General features: G+C 40.6%; 1 protein-coding gene across 50 annotated transcripts in view; it reads right to left on the bottom strand.

Annotated features, from left to right (window-relative positions):
• The window catches only part of LOC106870580 (protein polybromo-1), a 137,725-nt gene that overhangs the window by 15,319 nt on the left and 100,699 nt on the right, over positions 1-21,707 (bottom strand). For 16 of the 50 annotated variants that reach the window (XM_089346460.1, XM_089346421.1, XM_089346433.1 and 13 more), the window contains 4 exons: positions 19,412-19,612; positions 10,972-11,103; positions 7,165-7,369; positions 5,139-5,177 (listed from right to left, as the gene is read on the bottom strand). In XM_089346460.1, coding sequence (XP_089202586.1) covers positions 5,139-5,177; positions 7,165-7,369; positions 10,972-11,103; positions 19,412-19,612 — 577 coding nt within the window. The remainder of the gene's footprint in view (positions 1-5,138; positions 5,178-7,164; positions 7,370-10,971; positions 11,104-19,411; positions 19,613-21,707) is intronic. The other 34 variants (XM_089346426.1, XM_089346425.1, XM_089346437.1 and 31 more) reach the window with 4 other exon arrangements.

Below are 21,707 nucleotides of genomic sequence, written 5' to 3'. Positions count from 1 at the left end.
AACCTTTCTACTATAGGCACAAAGCCTGGAATTTGAGGGGTGGGGGGATAGTCGATCACATCAACCCCAGTGTCTCACTGGTACTTAATTTATCGACTCCCAAAAGGAAGAAAGGTAAAGTTGACCTCGGTGGAATTTGAACTCAGAATGTAGCGATGGACGAAATATTGCTAAGCATTTTATATCCAACGTGCTAACGATTCAGCCAGCTTGCTGCCTTAATGATAATAATAATAATAATAATAATAATTAGACACTGATAACAGCAACAACAACAACAACAACTACAGTGACAATAACAAAATTAATTGCTGTGTTGAGGAAAAATAACGAAAAATTTTATTATAAATGTGCATTACGCTAACGAAGCTGTCAAAGCAGAGGATGGGGGGGGGGGGGAGCAGAAGAATTCTTGGGGGTAAGATTGCTTGTGAAATAGCTGAGCATCATGGGATATATGGTTCTCAGGTGTACCAGAGGAAAAGCCATTAGATATCATAATATCCATTTTTACTACAGGGGACAAAGCTTGAAATTTTGCAGAGAAGGGGCCGGTTGATTACACTGACTCCCTCCCCCCCCCCCCGCCCAATGATAATCTGTTTCCTGTTTTATCTATTCTGAAAAGGACGAAAGGTCAAGGTGACTTTAGCAGAATTTGAACTCGGAATGTAAAGAGCTATGAAGTAATGTTCCTGCCAGCTCTCCACTTTCATAGTGTTAATAATAATAATAATAATAATAATAATAATAATAATAATAATAATCCTTTCTACTAATAGGCACAAGGCTTGAAATTTTTGGGGAAGGGGGCTAGTCAAATTACATCGACCACCAGTATGCAACTGGTACTTATTTCACTGATCCCGTAAGGATGAAAGGCAAAGTTGACCTCGGCGGAATTTGAACCCAGAACGTAAGGGCAGATGAAAATGCTGCGAAGCATTTTCGCCTGGTGTGCTAACAATTCTGCTAGCTCACCACCTAATAATAATAATAATAATAATAATAATAATAATAATAATCCTTTATACTAAAGGCCTGAAATTTTGGGGTAGGGGACTAGTCAGTTCCACTGACCCCAGTTTTTTTTACTGGTACTTTATTTATTGACCTGAAAGGATAGAAGGCAAAGTTGACCTCGGCGGAATTTGAACTCGGACCACAAAAACGGACAAAATGCAAATAAGCATTTTACCTGGTGTGTTAATGATTCTGCCAGCTCACCGCCTTAACAACAACAACAATAATGATAATAATAATAATAATAATAATAATAATAATAATAATAATAATAATATTAAGTGGAGTATGAAATTTATAAAGGTTGTACCTGTAATAATTGGTGCATTGGGAACTGTGAGTAAAGATATAGACAAATGATTGAAGGAGATTGGAATTTAATGCTCGGTGGAGCTTCTACAGAAAGTTTGTCTCTTAGGGACAGGAAAGATTTTCAAGAAGGTCGTGGATATACCTAAGGTAACAGGCAGTAACCCGCTACCCACATAAATCCTACCAGAAATAATAATAATAATAATAATCTGTTAGTTAAGCGTGGATCTGCAGGTGAAGCAATAGTTAAAAGCACGCACGAGTGTGCCAGGGTACCAGGATGACCAAAACTCAATTTCTGAGGCGACAAAACCCCTTCACTATCACCACTACCACCACCACCTCAGACCAAAGTGTTAGCCATGACCACCTCTCTGAGCATCACACAAACGCACACACACGCAGAGCCATACTAAGCCTGACAATCCACAATAGGAATAGTTCATATCATCCCCCCTACAATGCTTGACATGAACACCAAATATGAGATTAAATCACTGCTCCAGGATAGGACACCAGTCTATTCAAAGTTAACTTTCTCTCACATGATCCAGTGGTACCTATTATCTTATCACAGCCAAGAGCGTAAACTGAGGTTATGTGGAATATAGTGTTCTCCCTTGCACAGAGACACAGTGATGAGAGATACATCTTCTCCGGGATAAGTCATCAGTCTCTCGCAGCTTAATATTCCCCCACATATCCTGGAGGTAAATATTTTGCTCACTGAACACAGATAAGTGCAATTTGAGGTTATGTGAAATATAGTGTACTAGCACAAAGAGAGACAAACCATCTCCTGGATATGTTGTCAGTCACTCATTGGCTTAACATTCCCCAAGGTGGTTTGGCAGTACGTACACAGCAGGACTACAACTGCTTTAACCAAAACACATATTCCTACACCTCTTGCTCTTCTCCTACAACAGAGTCCAACTATGACCACCATCAGCTAAATCTTTTCTTTACCAATTTATCATCATCGTCATCATCACCATCGCAGTCATGAAGCAGTGAAGAAACCTCCAAGTGGTTCCTTCAAATGGCTAGAAATAGCAGCCAAAATCTCCCTAAAATCATACTATCTTGTTGTCTCTGCTCAAACAAGACACCCCCCCCCTCTTCTAAAGTGAAAGACAAGACAGGATGGTCATGGCCGGAAACAGCTGGACCATAGTAGTAAGTGATCTAGAGGGGAGGGGGAGGAAGAACTCAAACAGCGATGACAACAACATCATTGTCATCACCATCATCATCACCTTTACCAGTGATGACAGCAATCACCACCACCACCACCACCACCACCATCTTCACCATCATGACCATCACCACCACCACCACCATCATCATCATCATCATCACCACCACCATCATGAAACAATCATTATTAGGATTAGCAAATTGGAAAATTAAAGGGAAAAAACCTTTTTTTTTAAAATAAAACCAAAACAAAAAAAAAAGGTAAAAAGAAGGGACAAAAATCAAATACCGTTCCAAAAAATAAAAATAGGGGTTTGAGGGGAGAGGAGGGGTTAGCATGAAAGAAAATATTGTTTGCGGAGTTGTTAATATGAAACGATGGTGTTACATCTTGGTTAGGTTGGAAGGGGTGTGGGAGTGAGTGTTAGTTGATTATATTAACCCTCAGTATATTACAGGTACTGTACAGAATCAATCCTGGAAACATGCATGACGTCAACAATGATGTTTAATATCACATGACCCCAAAAATATTGGATGTGTGTGTGATTAGGGTCCCTTTAGTATCTCACCTTTAACATTCACGAGTGTCTTCTATTATAGCCTTGGGCCGACCAATGCCTTGTGAATGCACAGGGTAGACAGAAACTGTAGGCAAGCCCATAATGTGTGTGTGTGTGTGTGTGTGTGTATGCATGAGAGCGATAAGAGAGACAAAGACCAGTACAGAGTCATGTAGATAGAAAAGAGAGAGAGGAAGACAAGCAGGCATATACTTAGCTAAGATAGGTAGGTAGGTAGGTAGGTAGGTAGGTAGGTACATAAAAAAACAAAGAAGATAGGTCTATATAAACAGATAGATAATTATATATGTACACACACACACACACACACACACGCACATACACAGAGTCCGCCAAACAAATGTACACACACTTCAAGAAAGGAAAAAAAATTGTATACATATTTTAATTCAGTGTTATCGCAGTTTGATAAAACATTGAAAGAAGTATCTATAACTGTAGGGCGCTACTTATACAAGTTAAATATTTATACAGATTTTTGTTTTTCTTTCCTGAATTGTGTATACATTTTTTTTTTTGGCAGACTGTATATATACACATACACGTGCATTTATGTGTGTGTATATATATATATATATATATATATATATATATATATATATATATGACAGGAAGGACAACAAAAGAAAAAAAAAGAGACCTCGATATTATGCAAATAGAGGAATTTATCTGTAAAAAATATGTGACACTTATTCAGTAGCCATGATAAAACTCCGAGTTTCGGATGCATACAATATTTTCACAGGAATTTTCAATTGGCCAGATAACTGAAGAGATGTTGGCGTGGGCTCCCACCCTGGCATCCAAAACTTGGAGTTTTATCATGGCTACTGAATAAGTATCACATATTCTTACAGATATATATATATATATATATACACACATACAGATAGAGAGAGAGAGAGAGAGAGAACATTCAATAGGTAGATAGACAAATGGATAGAAAGACAAACTGTATGTGTGTGTGTTTATTATATATACATATATATATATATACATAGATATATGAGAGAGAGAGAGGGGAAAGAAGACATACACATAGGCAAGATGGGTGAACTAGATAGTTGGTAGGTAGGAAAATACACATACATGCATACATTGTGTGGTACATACACATACGTGTGTGTTTTTGATTGAACGGAATCGTGTATAATGGTGGCATTTGTCTACAAGAATTGGATGATGTTAACAAGAAGATACAAAGACACAAGCAAGCACAAATACACACACACACACACACAGAGCATCATCATCATTTAACTTCCACTCGTCCATGGTCGCATGGGTCAAACCGTTCAATCCATGCCAGCATGGAAAGCGGACATTAAACAATGATGACGGCGATGACACACACACACACGTACATAGATATAAAATGAATTTCTTTCAGCTTCCATCAAGCAAATCCACTCATGCCCCAGAGCTGGACTAGAAAACACTTGCCTGTAATGCCATCACACAGTGGGATTGAACCTAAAGCCACGTGGTTGGGTGGCAAACTTCTTAACCACTCTGCCACACCTACACTTACAAGTGTATTATTTCTTTACTGCCCACAAGGGGCTACACACAGAGGGGACAAACAAGGACAGACAAACGGATTAAGTCGATTATACCGACCCCAGTGCGTAACTGGTACTTATTTAATCGACCCCAAAAGGACGAAAGGCAAAGTCGACCTCGGCGGAATTTGAACTCAGAACGTAGCGGCAGACAAAATACCGCTAAGCATTTCGCCCGGCGTGCTAACGTTTCTGCCAGCTCGCTTGCCTACACTTACAAGTGTATGTGTGCATGCGTTGTGTGTGTGTGTGTGTGTGTGTGTGTGTAGATAAGTGATTGCAGGTGGGGACACAGATGCAGGTGTGAATAAGTGAAACAGGTGAGTAAAAAAACATCAAGAGAGAGAAAGAGAGAGAGAGAGAGGTGAGTAGGTGAATAGAGAGAGTGAGTGAGTGAGTGAGCAGAGTTGAGTAGAGAAGAGGTGAGTATCTGAGCAGACGTAGCAAGAGAGCTGACCTTGGAAGGCTTGGAATCCAAACTGGTTCTGGAAATTTCCTGCAAATTTTTTTTTTTTTTTTTTTTTTTTTAAATAAGATGGGAGGAAAAAAAAAGGTTACGGAAGGGGTGGACAGGAGGGTGAGGTTTCAAGGAAAGGGTCAGGAAATATTAGTATTTGGGTGGGGGTAGTGGTGATGGAAGGGATGGAGGTAGGTTGATGGACGGGAGGAAAAGAAGAAGGAAAAAAAAAAAAGAAAATAACAATTAATAATCACGAACATGCCAAGTTTCACAATAATAATAATAATAATAATAATAACAACAACAACATCAATAATTTTCTTTTTCAAAGTTTACACAAATAAAGACAAAGCAAAAATCATAAAAGAATACAATAAAATTCCTTGGACACAAAACAATAATAATAATAATAATAATAATCCTTTCTACTATAGGCACAAGGCCTAACATTTTGGCGAAGGGGACCAGTTGATTACATCAACCACAGTATTCAACTGGTACTTATTTTATTGACCTCAAAGGGATGAAAGGGTAACTCAACCATGGTAGAATTTGAACTCAGAACCTAATGACAGGGGAAAAACTGCTAAAAAGTTCATCCAGTGTGCTAACAATTCTGTCAGTTCTGGTCTTAATTGATTGGAAGTGTTATCATGTACATTGTTTTGTCTTGGTATAAAAAGATGGGCCACAGCAAATATTCTGCTCAATACCACAGATTTTCTAAATCCCTGATGCAGTACCAGGCAGTGGCTCTCATGGCTTCTGATCTTAACTGATTGGAAGTGTTATCATGTACATTGTTTTGTCTTGGTATAGAAGATGGCCTACAGCAAATATTCTGCTCAATACCACAGATTTGCTAATGCCCTGATGCAGTACCAGGCAGTGGCTCTCATGGCTTCTGATCTTAACTGATTGGAAGTGTTATCATGTACATTGTTTTGTCTTGGTATGAAAGATGGCCTACAGCAAATATTCTGCTCAATACCACAGATTTTCTAAATCCCTGATGCAGTACTAGGCAGTGGCTCTCATGGCTTCTGATCTTAACTGATTGGAAGTGTTATCATGTACATTGTTTTGTCTTGGTATGAAAGATGGCCTACAGCAAATATTCTGCTCAATACCACAGATTTTCTAAATCCCTGATGCAGTACCAGGCAATGGCTCTCATAGCTTCTGACCTTAACTGATTGGAAGTGTTATCATGTACGTTGTTTTGTCTTGGTATAAAAAGATGGGCCACAGCAAATATTCTGCTCAATACCACAGATTTTCTAAATCCCTGATGCAGTACCAGGCAGTGGCTCTCATGGCTTCTGATCTTAACTGATTGGAAGTGTTATCATGTACATTGTTTTGTCTTGGTATAAAAAGATGGGCCACAGCAAATATTCTGCTCAATACCACAGAGTTGTTTGACCATAACCAGTTGAGCATGTCCCAAAACTTCTGAAAGGCCCCTTGTATATATATATATATATATATATATATATATATATATATATACACACACACACACATTAACACGAAGGCGGCGCGCTGGCAGAAACGTTAGCATGCCGGGTGAAATGCTTAGCGGTATTTTGTCTGCAGCTACGTTCTGAGTTCAAATTCCGCCGAGGTCGACTTTGCCTTTCATCCTTGCCGGGGTCGATTAAATAAGTACCAGTTACGCACTGGGGTCGGTATAATCGACTTAATCCGTTTGTCTGTCCTTGTTTGTCCCCTCTGTGTGTATCCCCTTGTGGGTAGTAAAGAAATAACACACATTAACACTAGAAGTACAACTTTAAAATAACCCCCATCCAGAATGTTTTGACCAACCCTATCAGTAACCCTTGCAAACATAGCTACCATCCCTGTAAATGCCCCCCTGATAAAAACTAATAGCAACACAGATTCAGTGCCACCCCCCACCCCACCAGTCCCGTCCCGTCAATGCCTTGGAACATACACAGAACACCAAACAAAGACACACAGACTGACAAGTAACGAGAGAGAGAGAGAGAGATCTTACCTGGTATTGGTTGTCCATTTGGCATGGTGCCGGCTGTACCAGCTGCCGGGGACATGCTTCGACTGTAGTCAGACCAAGGACTCTGTGGGTTCAGGGATTCATTGAAGGCCTTCTCAGCAGCTTCCTGCTTTGCAGCTTGCTCTTCAGCAATTTTCTTGGCTTTCTCTTCAAACTTCTCTTTCTCATCCTTGTTCAAATTACGCCACTGCAAAAACATCGAAGACAAACACCTTAAATATACATACATACATACATACATACATACATTCTCACTCATTATATATAGACACACATACACGATGGGCTTCTTTCAGTTTCCATTTACCATATCAACTGACAAATGCCTTCGTCAGTCCAGGGTTACCGTAGAAGATGCCTGCCAAGGTTCCACACAGTGGGACTGAACCCAAAACCATGTGGCTGGGAAGCAAACATCTTAATACACAGCTATACCTGCACCTATACACACACACACAAATAAAACACACATACTATGGTGGTAAATTAATATAAATGCAGGGCGACTGCAGTTTCATACGACATAAAAATTGCACCTTGGGAGTTTCCCCTTTACACCATAACCATGCATTTGTTACCCTTTCACTGAATGTTGAGAACCACATGAAACAGCTATACATCACTTGGTCTTTACGCATTATCCTGACCTATGTTGTTTTGCCCTCCATAAAAGCCTTTGGTGAACGCATTCGGTTTCCTTTTGTGGTGTTTCTAGCACTTTAAAAACCTCAGATTTTGGAGGTTGAATTTTATTAGAAAGGATTATTTTGTTTCGTTAAAGGCACACTTCGGTCATGAATGACCATGGGATTGCACCTAGAAAGTTCCCCTCCAGGGCACAAGTCCAGGCAAGGTTGTTTATGAAAGACCACCAGTCGCCCATACATACCACGTCTCCCCTCTCTATGCCACCGATGTTATCCAAGAGAAAAGCAAAGGGGCCGATACGGCTTGGCACCAGTGATGTTGCAACTCATTTCTACAGACGAGTGAACTGGATCAACATGAAATCAAGTGTTTTGCTCAAGAACACAACAGACAGCCCAGTCCGGGAATTGAACTCACTACTTCATGATTGTGAGCCCAACACTCTAACCACTGAGCCATGTGCCTTCACACACACATTATAAAAACAGATGAATAGATTATGTAGTATTGCTACAATTGATTGTTTTTTGAAGCTTATTGTGACATAAGCATAGTATAGTCACGTATACAGTATGCATAGCATCCATAACATTATGTAATATGTTATGCAACTGCCAACTCATCAGGCTGCCCCAAAAAGTGAGCAGTGACATGACATGGTAATTAATCAACAGATCATCAACATGTCAATGCATTTCCTGTGATGATAATGGATTTGTGCTATTCAGTCTGTGCTTCACTTTGATATACATTGATCGTTTAAGGATCCCCTATAATCAAAGTTAAGCCTTTTTTTCTTCTTTATGTCTCCTTTCCTCTCTTCCTAGTCTCTTCTGGACTTTCCTTTAGTGTCCTGCAAAGGAGCGTCTCCAAAATATTACACTTTTATTCCCTAACCTTTTTCTTTTATTTCTATTATCAGTTATCATCATCATCATCATCATCATCGTTTAACACCCAGCTTCGATGCATGCACGGGTAGGATGGTTGACACAAGCTGGCCAGGTAGAAGACTACCCCAGGCTTCCATCTCTGTTTTAGCATGGTTTTCTTTTTATTGCTGGATGCCTTTCCTAACACCAACCACTTCACACAGTGGACTCAATGCTTTTTACGGGGCACCAGCACAGGCGAGGTCAGTTTTGGCAAGGTTTTTACAGCTGGATGCCCTTCCAAATGCCAACCACTTTACAGTATTGTTTGTAGAAAATTTTTTTTCAGAGCAACCAAGCCAAATCAGACTGGAATCTAGTGTCAAACTGTCCATCCCATGCCAGCAAGGAAAACGGACGTTATAGGATGATGATAATGATATACGGACAAAATGTAAAAGAAAATATGATAAGCACAAGTTTACATTGATTTCTGTATATATTGGTACCACATAATAAGCACCCAGTGCTCTCTGTAAAGTGGTTGGCATTAGAAAGGGCATCCAGCTGTAGAAACCATGCCAAAGTAGACAGCAGAGCCTGGCACAGTCCTCCAGCTTGCCAACTCCTGTCAGACTGTCTGACCCATGCCAGCATGGAAAAACAGACATTAAGTGATGATGATGATGATGGTGGTGATCATTCCTGCGTACATTTCACCACTGTTGTTTCTGCAGAACATCTGCATCGGATGTTCCGATCACAAGTGAATGCTTAACAACAACAGGCCTTCGAGGGGAACACTTTACTGCATTGTCTTACAGGGATCAAATATACGTCTAACTAAATATCTTAACCCTGTGAATCCTTGCTATAAAGAGGGAGTCAGTTTTGTAATGAAGAAACCATAGTCCATAGTTTAAACTGAAACAACAACACAATAGTGTATCGTTACAAGATAAAGGTTTGAAAAAATTTTGCCTATTTTTTTACTTTCTGTTTACAGAATCACTTGACAGAGAAAACAGCTGCATCCATGAAACAAATCCTTTGAAATGTTTAGAAGTTTCTTAACAGGCAATCGATAGCTGCTGTAACCTGGAGGGGAGTGTTCTGAAAACACAGCAGCCAGAGTAAAAAAAAAATAGGGGTAAGAAAAGCTGAGAGAGCTGTTTAGCTCTGGAGATAACAAAAGGATTCTGTCACTGAGTGAAGGGTGGATAGTGTGTTTCTTACGAAGTACGATGTCACATGAGGGTAAAATAATAAATAATGGAAATGAATAATGTGCAATGGACGGGAAGAAATGAAAATCAAGCACACTCGGCCGGATGTGTAATGTTAGTGTACGTAAAATGATGGAGCATAAAAAAAGCTGAGAGAAAACCTGGATGCAAGCGGTAAGATTGGTGGTGTGCATGAGAGAAGCGACGCTGTTACGGATACGTGGTGAGTGTTGGAGACGACCAATGACTAAAAGAAGTAGCATGAGGTTCAAGCGGAAGAGACCTGCGGAGGAGGAAAAGCAAGAGAGACACGGGAAGACGAGGGGCAGATTTATCTCAGAACGGAGATGACAAAAGGAACACACACAAATGGCGAGAGAGAAAGAAAGAGGTGTAGTTAGCTGGTGTTTGAAAACCCCAGCTGTTACAGATTGTTGTGCAGACACTTGGTAGCATGGCTAAGTGTACCAAGGTCTATAGGTGCACGCGGACGTTTATAATCTGGCTGGGGAAAGTTGTAGGGCCCCAAAGCAGCTAACCACAACATTACTCTTTCTCGCTAATTCTTAAGTGCTTCACATGCACAGGGGGCAACCTATCCTTATACTGTAGACGTTACTATTGTTGACTGGGCCTAGTAAATATCCTTGGCCTGTCATGTATGTCTATATGTGTGTATATATGTGTGTGTGTGTGTGTGTGTGTGTGTGTGTGTGTGTGTGTGTGTGTGTGTGTGTCTGTATGTAGCAGACTGGTGATTCTATATTTTATTGACCCAACAAGGTATGAATGGGGGAAGCTGACCAAGGCAGGATTTGAACTCTCAACACAGGGCATCAGAAGGAATATCGCAAGACATTTCATCCGACAGTCCAATGATTCTGTCAATTCGATCCACCGCACAGAGCATAATCAACAACCAATGAATGACAACAACAAAAAACAACAACAACAACAACGATGACGACGATGACGACGATGACAACATCAACAACTGCAAGGCCACGCCGCCTGACAGGTGACACGACAACACTCAAACGTACCTTAGTTCCGACTATCCGGCTGATGTCTCCGAAAGAACAGTCCGGATTCTCCTGTTGGATCTGCTTGCGGATCTCTCCGGCAAACACAATATAGCCACTTGGTTGTCGCCTGATGTTGGTGTTGCTCTTCGACTGGAGGAAGACAAGGCGGGGGAGAGGGGCAGAAGGGGACAGGAGAAAGAGAGAGAGAGAGAGAGAGAGAAAGAGAAGGGGAAAATGACAAGAGAATTAGGCAGAGTATATATATAGATATAAATGTATATACACACACACTCACACACTTAAGAGAGATATATATATATATACACACATGCACACCAGTAATATATGTATATCATACAGGTTTCTGTGTTTCATTCGTTCATATATGATTTTTGGAACGGTGGATCTTGAAGCACATAAGCTATAAATGATAAGCGTGTAAAAGATTGGGTTGAAAAACCGTTTTGAGCAGAAATCTTTGAAGGGTGCCATGGGTTTTCCAAGCAAATATTTACATGCTACCATTTATAGCTTATGTGCTTCAAGGTTCACTGTTGCAGAAAAAAATGATTTCATATTTTCTTGAAAGTTTATAAGTTACTATTACGTCTATAATACATACATACATTATATACACACACACACACATATATATATGCATATATACATGCACATATACACATATATATATACATATATACATACACACATGATATATATATATATATATATATATATATATATATATATATGTATATGAATATATATGTTCATATATGTATGTGTGTGTGTGTATATAAGTATATGTGTATATATATATATGCATGTGTGTGTATTCAAATGTATATGTGTGTATACACACACACACACACACACTATTAGCCAGAAAAGCTACGGTGACTCAAGGCCCTGTAGTTTCATGACAATGATCTTACCCCGACTAAAAAAGGTCTTTGGTAAAAGTATTGGCACCAAATTCTTCTACTTTGAATCACTGGAGTTCCTCAGCTAATCAAACACACAGAGAAATACACACTCACACACACACACACATATATCTAGTCACAAACATATATACATTTACACACACACACACACACAATTTATAGAGATTTAGATAAATTAAGAGACACACATACACACATATAAAAGCAAAAATACTCTAATTCATACACACTAGTAATTTACTAAACATTTATAAACATTATTCAGAGAGATATGTATGCTCACATATATAAATATATTCTGAGATACACGATGTACAGGAAACAAGAGATATTTCAGGACACTTAATTATCAGTAAATTACTCTTTTCAAACTAATTAAAAGGGTTTTTATATTGTCTAGATTAAACCCCCCCCCCCCCCCCCATGGCAGATAAAATGCTAACACAAGAAATGGAAAGACATCCAGTTATTGTTGCTGTTGGTGCAGTGATTTAGAAATTGCCAACTGTCACAAAAGTTGCAAGATCTTTCATACACAAAGTCTGGATGGAATTGGAGGCCTGTGGCAGGAATGTTTCGACTGTACCAAACAGATGGAAAACATTCTAAAGGTTCAAAATGTTATTGGTGATGATTCTGGAAAATCAATGGGAACCATCGACAAAGAACTTCAAGTATTGGAGTGTACCGTAAGATGATTCATGTCTTCAAGGACACGGGAAACCCATTTATTTGATCCATGCCAAGTGGTTAAATAACAGGGTTAAAAGTCCTCGTGAACATGGCATGCTTTGGTTCTTCTCTGATGAGAAAAAACTATGGCAAAGACCAGGAAATCAAACAGGGGAGATGGTAGATGGTTAAGTGTAGATCCTGCCGACGTCCGCAAAGTAATGCACAATTAGGGTTCCAGCAACTGCGATGGTTTTAGGAGTGGCTGAATAACGAAGGTCATGTGATGCTATCTCACATCTTTCTACAAGGTCTTAGAATTAATGCTGCTGGATATGCTGCGGTGCCAGAAAAGAATTGTTAAGCCCTGGATGAATGAAATACATACCAAATAAGGCCATGTATGTTACAATAAGACTCAGTACCTCATAAAACCCACACAACCCAAAGAGTCTAACAGGAGAAATGACAGATGGTTAAATGCAGATCCTCCTGATATCCCCAGATTGACACATACTAAGTTTCCTGTAACTGTAATGGTTTTAGGAGTGGCTGAGTAGCAAAGGGCATGTCATGCCCCCTCATGTCTTTCCACAGAGTCTTAATTAATGCTGCTAGATACATTGAGGAACTGGTGTTCAGTTGTTAAGCTCTGGACGGATGGTGTCTGCAGTGGAAGGCCATACATGGCCCAACAAGACTCAGCGCCTTCTCATATAAAGACCACCCAAGGTCAGACAATCTTTACAATTGTGTAACATCAAATTTGTGGCCTCCAAACTCGCCATATCTAAATCCCATCGACTGTTACGTTTGGAGGGTTGTTGAAAAGGGAGAGTAAACAACATCCTCGTAGCTTCACTGAAGGCTGCTGTTCTCCCGGTGATCTCCAAAAACGATTAAGGACCATTTAGCGCAGGCATGGCAATAATTCTGCCCTTGCACTGAAGCAGTTACCAAAGCTGAAGGTGGATTTATGGAATGATCTTCTAAGAAAGCCTATCAAGAACATGAGCTCAGATTTGCTTTAAAGTGGGTTTAGTTTTTGCTAGGTTAAGAGTTGTTTTATCAAATTAACAAACATGTCCTCAAATATCTCTCGTGCCCTGTATATGCATATCCTGCCGAAATGTGGGGTCTAGGGAGGTGGATGAAGAAGTATTAAGCAAATTAAAATGGAATGGAGGCTGAGGAAGACAGGGAAAAAAAAAAAAAAAAGTGGTGAAAGCAGATTTTAAAGGGGCTGTTCTATGTAGTGATAAGGGGGCCAATAAAGGGCCTGCCACCAGAGGTGTTGTTTGAGGGAAGACCCTTGCATCCCATACAAGCATGGAATGAAAGCGACAGTGATAATGATGATGATGATGATGATGATGAATTCAGAGACAGGAACACACCCACTCATACAAAGTGGTATACTTTCTGTTATCCTTTAACTAATTCCAATCAGCAGGGTCCTGTGGCCATGCTACAGCACCACCACGAAGGGTTTCCATCAATCTAATCAACCTCAATTCTGGTACTTATCCTATTCAAGTGGTGAACACACATAAACACACCTTTCTATCTACACAGACACACATCAATCGGCTTCTTTCATTTTCCGACTACCAAATCTACTCATAAGATTTTCGTCAACCCAAGGTACCATGCGGAAGGACTGAACTCAAAACCACGTGGTTAGGGAGCAAACTTCTTACCACACAGCCACACCTATGGATTCTTCTTTCTTTTCTTTTTTATATACACGATGGGCTTCTTTCAGTTTCTATCTACCAAGGCTTTGGTCAGCCCGAGGCTATAGTAAAAGACACTCGCGCAAGGTGCCATGCAGTGGGACTGAACCTGGAACCATGTGGTTGGGAAGCAAGCTTCTTACCACACAGCCACGCCTGCACCTATAAACATACACACACAAACGGAGGTGCAAAGACTTTCATGCTTACATATACACATGACTGAACTCCCACCAACCAAATTCACTCACAAGGCTTCAGGTGTCATGTAGTGGCATCTGAACCCAGAACCATGTGATTCAGAACTAAGCTTCCTAACCACACAACCACACACACACACATCTATCAATCTGCCTATTTATCTACCTCTCTATCTGTCTATCTATCTACCTCTCTATCTATCTATCTATCTATCTATTTGTCTGTCTCTATCTATCTACATCTATCTATCTGTCTATCTATCTATCTATCTCTATCTATCTATCTACCTCTCTATCTATCTATCTATCTATCTATCTCTCTATCTATCTATTTGTCTGTCTCTATCTATCTATCTATTTGTCTCTATCTATCTACATCTATCTATCTATCTATCTATTTACATAAACATACACAATATGTATATGGCAGGCTTCCATACAGTTTCTGTCCATCGAATTTAACGCTCGAGGCATTAGTCAACGCAAGGCTAGAGCAGACGACCCTTGCCCAAGGTACGTTGAAGTGGGACTGAACCCAAAACCACAACCAGGCTTGTACAACCCCTCCACCCCACCCAACACACACACACATTTGTATCCATCCATACCCCATTTTTTCAACCATCATTCTCATCATCATCATTAACATCAACAGCATCGATATACTCTCTTGCCCTACTAGAAGTAACAGCCAACTCTCTCGCAAATTACAGCCAGCTGTCTTAGAAAATAGCCGGGACACACTGGTTAAAATAGTCCTAGATATACAATGCCCCATACTCTGGTATGACCCAGAGGGAAAACAACATTGTGACCAATGAAACTGACCTGTTGTTTAATATAGTAACAAGATGTCGGCCAGGTCCCTATTGCTGCCTTGAAAATAGGGCCCACGTACAAACCAAGACGGGAGCTGAGAGATAACCTCTTAATGGAGTCAATGTAACATTCTCAACTCCCTACAGCTGTCTTTAAAAGAAGGTCCCCGTATGAATCAAGAAAGGAGCTGGTGTGCCAGCTCCCTACAGCTGTCTTTCAAAAAGGGACCAAATTATTATATAACTCCTATTTCTTTGTTGCTTTACTCAGTTTCATAATTCCACCCTAACATTCTTTTTTTCTTTTGCCTCTTACTCAGGGATGGAAGGCCAGTGCTCTGTGACCCTTAAAATTTTTCCAGGGCGTTCAAAGACTAGTGGTCGAGGGGTTTGGGGGAATTAGTTGTCCCTCAGCCCTTAGGCTTGTTACAACAGCATGACACTCTGCTTAGGGATGTTAAGGATGGTGGTGGTGGTGTTAAACTGGATTAAGATGGATTATCAGGTGTAACATAGATGGGAGATGACAAAGTGTGGATGAGAAGGAAGGGGAGGAGGAGGGGAGGGGCTAACAGTAAAATAATGTATCGACCTCCCACCCACCCACCCACCCCCACCTTACATAGTACTTGGGTGGGTGGCACTTTTGTTTGAAAGACATCACCGAACCCTTGAAAGATGGACGGGAAGTGTAGATTGTGGCAGGATTTGAACTCAGAATGGAACAGGACACAACAACAAATATAATAATAATAATAATAATAATAATGATAATAAAGATAAAAATAATGATAGTATCAAATTTTGCCACAAGGGCAATAATTTTGAGGGGAAGGGAGGGGATGAGTCGATTACATTGACCCTCCCCAGTGCATAACTGGTTCTTAATTTATTGACCCCCCCGAAAGGATGAAGGGCACAGTCGACCTCAGCGGGATTTGAACTCAGAGCATGAAGACAGATTGAGATGCTGCTAAGCATTTTGTGGGGTGCACTGAAGATTCTGTCATGTCGCCACCTTAATCATAATAATAATAATAATAATATTCTTTTCTACAATAGACACAAGGCCTGAAATTGTGAGGGAGGGGAGGAGGGGGGGGGGGGCTAGTTGATTACATCAACCCACTCAGCATTTCGTCCAGCATGCTAACGATTCTACCAGCTCAGCCCCTTAGAAATAATAATAATATTCCTTTCTACTCTAGGCACAAGGCCTGAAAAAATTTTGGGAGGGGGGGGAGCCAGTCTATTAGATTGACCCCAGTATGTAACTGGTACTTAATCTATCGACCCCCCGAAAAAAAAAAATGAAAGGCAAAGTCGACCTCAGCAGAATTTGAACTCAGAACGTAAAGACAGACAAAGTACCACTTAAGCATTTTGCCCGGCGGGCCAACATTCCTGCCAGCTCGACTCCCTAGTAATAATAATGATAATAATAATAATAATAATAATAATGTTTGCTTTCTAATTTTGACACCGGGCCGGTCCTTTTGAGGGGAGGAGGAAGTGAACTTTATTATCATCAACCCCCACTGCTTAACTGGTACTGATTTTATCAATTCCCAAAGATGGAAGGCACAGTCAACTTCAACAACATTTGAAACTCAGAATACACAGAACTGGAAAAAAAATGCCACTAAGCATTTGTCCCAGCGTCCTAACAATTCTACCAACTCTCTGCCTTAATAATAATAATAATAATAATAATAATAATAATGATGATAAGGAGGATACAGGAGGCGGTTGAAAAAGCTATCTTCTATATATGACTGAAGCGGGAAGACCGAATATGGCTTGAAAGCCATAACAAGTCTAGGTGAGACAGGCTGACACTGAAGTGGCTTCTCACCCTCCATTGTCAGTTAAAGTTTAGACAGTGTCATGTGACAACTTGCTGGGGCTACTTGCTGGAGCCTAGCAGCCGGAAGTTTAGACAGTGTCACGTGACAACTTGCTGGTGCTGCCTACTGGACCCTAGCAGCGGGAAAATTAGACAGTGTCACGTGACAACTTGCTGGTGCTGCCTACTGGACCCTAGCAGCGGGAAAATTAGACAGTGTCACGTGACAACTTGCTGGTGCTGCCTACTGGACCCTAGCAGCGGGAAGTTTAGACAGTGTCATGTGACAACTTGCTGGTGCTGCCTACTGGACCCTAGCAGCGGGAAAATTAGACAGTGTCACATGACAACTTGCTGGTGCTGCCTACTGGACCCTAGTAGCGGGAAATTTAGACAGTGCCATGTGACAACTTGCTGGGGCTGCCTGCTGGAACCTAGCAGCAGATATAAAAAGGGGAACTTGACAAGACGATCAGTCGGACGCTGACACTCGTTGATGCTGCATCGAAGAGGCCAGGGAATAGAAGAAAGAAGACATGCACCCAACACCAGAGCTGAAGACACCTCCGAAAGGGGGGGGGGCCCGCCACGTCAAAACGGTAGAGGAGTAGGGGCCGAAACCGGACGTGGTTCCTCCTGATGATGTCTTGAGCTAACTGGATCCTATAAAGGAGCTGTTGTGGTAGCAGACCACGAAACATGGTTGAAATTCCTCCGCAATAATGATAATAATAATAACAATGATAATAATAAATAATGATAATAATAATAACAATGATAATAATAAATAATGATAATAATAATCCTTTCTACTAAAGGCACAAGGCCTTGAAATTTTGTGGGAGAGGACTAGTGGATTACATTGCCCCCACCCCCCAATGTTTTACTGGTACTTAATTTATCAACCCTTAAAGGATGAAAGGCAAAGTCGACTTCAGTGGAATTTGAATTCAGAACGGGAGAACCATTAGCACACTGGACAAAATGCCTAGCCTTTCATCCTTTCGGGGGGGGGGGGGGGGGGGGGGGGTCCAATGAAATAAGTACCAGTTGAGCACTGGGGGTGAGGTAATCGACAGCTCCCCTCTCCAGAATTTCAGGACTTATACCTATAATACAAAGAACTGTTGCTGCTGTTGAAATGGCAAACTGGCAAGATTGTTAGAATAGTGGACAAGCCTGCTTGGCGGCGGTTTTTTTTCCGGCCCTTTACATTGTGGGTTCAAACACTGCCGAAGTTGACTTTGCCTGTCATGCTTGCGGGGTTGATGAAATAAAGCATCGGTCAATAACAACCGACTTACACCTCCCCTTAAAGTTGCTGGCCCCGGCCCCCCCCCCCCCAAAAATAAATAAAATAAAATTTTTTAAATGTTTGAAACCAATAATAATAATAATAATAATAATATTTAGTTTATAGAGAGGACTGTAAACTCAGCAGAAATGTAATATATAGAAAGATGAGTTCTTAACTTTTGTATACGATTGCCAAATTCCGTCACTAAGGTAAACATAGCTGATGTAATCCATCACTACGGCCAACTCAATGAGAAAAAGCGCAACTCGAAAGTAATTACATTTCTGCTGAGTTTCCAGTCCTCTCTATAAACTTGTAGTAACGCCTTGTCTCATGCGCATGCGTAGTCATCAATATCCAAGTTTGGCGCCCTTATTCATTCTCTTTCTCGGCCGGCCAGCCATGAGCATGGTCATGTCAAGCTGTCTCTCCAGCATTCCAACATTCCAACGTCTCAGCAACCAAGATTAAAGATGCCTATTTCCTCCATAAATGAATATTGTTGTGTTGATAGTTCAGAATCAGTGTTACGTTGCTTCTTTTTGAATTTAATATAGGAAAGCGGGTGTACACCTAATGGTGTATAACCTCTTTCCTATAAACTAAAAATGAATTAGACTGACATTTATTTTATTTTGAACCTGTTGAAGACACACGAGATGTCGAAATATTGTTGTTGTTCAAAGGACCAATAAAAAAGTTATTTTCGAGTTGCGCTTTCTGCCATTGAGTTGGCCGTAGTGATGGATTACGTCAGCTATGTTTACCTTAGTGACGGAATTTGGCAATCGTATACAAAAGTTAAGAACTCACCTCTCTATCTAATAATAATAATAATAATAATAATAATAATAATAATAATGATGTTTCTAAATAGTGATATGAAGAAGAAGAAGAAGAAGAAGAAGAAGATGAAGAAGAGGATTAGGAAGAGTACTCAACTGGACTCCCATTGACCTTTCTTGAGCGATCGGCAGTGCCACCACCTCCTTCTTTGCGGTTGGGCTTCTCTGGCAGGAGGGGCGTCTCTTCGTAGGACACGTTGAGGCTCTTGTTGGGAGTTGTGACAACGGGGTACTCCAGCTTCTCCTCGTCCTCCAGCTCTTCGGTGTCGACAGCCTCCGGCAACAACGGAGACGGTTCCTGGTGTTTTTTTTTTTTTTTCGCAGAGTCAACGCACACGGGAGACAGAAGAAAAGACGAGTGACAAGAGAAAGAGAGAGAGAGAGAGAGAGAGAGAGAGAGAGCAGCAGACAGGGCAGGGAGCAGGGGTGGGGGAGGCACAGGCATGAAAGAGAAAGAAGGAAAACAAAAAGTAGTTGTTAGTCATATGAATAAACACAGAATTGTGAGTGCATGTGAATATAAATATTATCAACATATACAAATATATACATACACACAAATATATGTATTGTATATATGTGTATATATATATATAATATTGATAAAATACAGAAAACATATATGGTATTTTATGCTATATAAAACATACGTGTTTCGGTAATTTAACTGCCAAGATTACATAATTGTCCACTGAAACAGCATATGATCTTGTTAAAACACCTCGTCAGAGTTCAGCCAAAAAGAACTTTGTTTATCTCAATTTTTTTTTTTTTTAAAGTAGTATAAACAAACCGTATTATTTATGGGATTACCAACACACACACACACACACACACACACACGCACACAAAATATGAATGTATAATACAGACACACACACATATGCAAACACACATATATACATATATATATATATATACACACACACACACTTGCACACATAAAGATGTATTTGTCTGCACAAGAGAAAGAGAGGGGTGAGACAAGAAAGAGATAGGATTAGACAAGGATGGAATCCTGTACTGTGTGTGTGTCTGTGTGTCTGTGTGTAGACAACATCCTAACAGAAACCCACAAATGAATGGGTCATGTGACATGTCAGTCACTGAACACGGTACAAGCTGATATGACGTAAAGGAGGAGAAAGAAAGGAAGCAAGAAAGATCTTAAGGACACATAAAATAGTGTAGTCCTAGATACACAACATCTAAATTACAAGACAGGAACACTTTTGCTTGTAGGTCTACTTAGAACTAAACAACAGGATTATACAGTCACCGCTAGGTGACAGGGACATAAATACATCAGCATCGGTTGTCAAGCAAAGTTGGGGGGGACAAACACAGACACGCAAACATATACATACACGCACACATATATATATATGACGGGCTTCTTTCAGTTTCCGTCTACCAAATCCACTCACGAGGCTTTGGCTGGCCCGAGGCTATAGTAGAAGACACTTGCCTAAGGTGCCACTCAGTGGGACTGAACCCAGAACCATGTGGTTGGTAAGCAAGCTACTTACCACACAGCCACTCCTGCACCTTTGTTTAATTTAATTATATCAAATTAAATAAAAATTATATTGTATAATTAAATTATATCTCTGCAGAATTTATTAAAGATACGTTGTGTCCATAGCTTTATATTTTTAGCTTCAGCTCCTCCTGCACTGCCCAGTGAAGTCGGTCAGTTGCTATTTTTGCACACCCATTCCATTAATGCCGACAGTCCTCAGGTCATCTTGAAATATCTGCCACCAAGTTTACCAGTTCCATAATGCAGCCTGTCCCTTTTAAGGCTAGTAAAAGGTGGTACCCACGCTTTGGCTGTTTATGAGAGCCATTGGTCAGCTAGATGGAGAGTGTGGCCATCAGATGCAGTAAGAAAAGAAAGTTATAGGGAATTTCATCCAACCAAAATTTTGTTTAGACCAAATTTCTCTATCATTTTTTACTATGGCCAGGTTCCAACCAAGGCCATAGTCCACCCGCCACACTCATCGGTCCATCATCACTACCTCAAGGTCCTGCGATGATATTTTCCTCTTCTTACATCATGTTGAAGTGGGTTCCTCAAGACTAAATTGGATGCTTCCAGCACAGGGTGACGCATGCAGTGACCAGATAGTCACAGCCATCTTAGCCTGATCTTCTTGCTAACCTTTGGCAGGTCTCCCATAAAGGCATTCATCTGTCATATACGTTGCTGCCATTTCACATTTAGGACATTCATAGCATCCTTGTGTAGCATCCGTGAGGCGCAATGGCCCAGTGGTTAGGGCAGTGGACTCGCGGTTTCGATTCCCAGACCGGGCGTTGTGAGTGTTTATTGAGCGAAAAACACCTAAAACCTCATTAAAAGTTCATGTTAACTTATGTTCTGAACA

This window comes from Octopus bimaculoides, chromosome 30, assembly GCF_046866305.1.
Source record: "Octopus bimaculoides isolate indiv1 chromosome 30, ASM4686630v1, whole genome shotgun sequence".
NCBI lineage: Eukaryota > Metazoa > Mollusca > Cephalopoda > Octopoda > Octopodidae > Octopus > Octopus bimaculoides.
The sequence above is the reverse complement of the archived record's forward strand: the minus strand, read 5'-3'. Positions and strand labels throughout refer to the sequence as shown.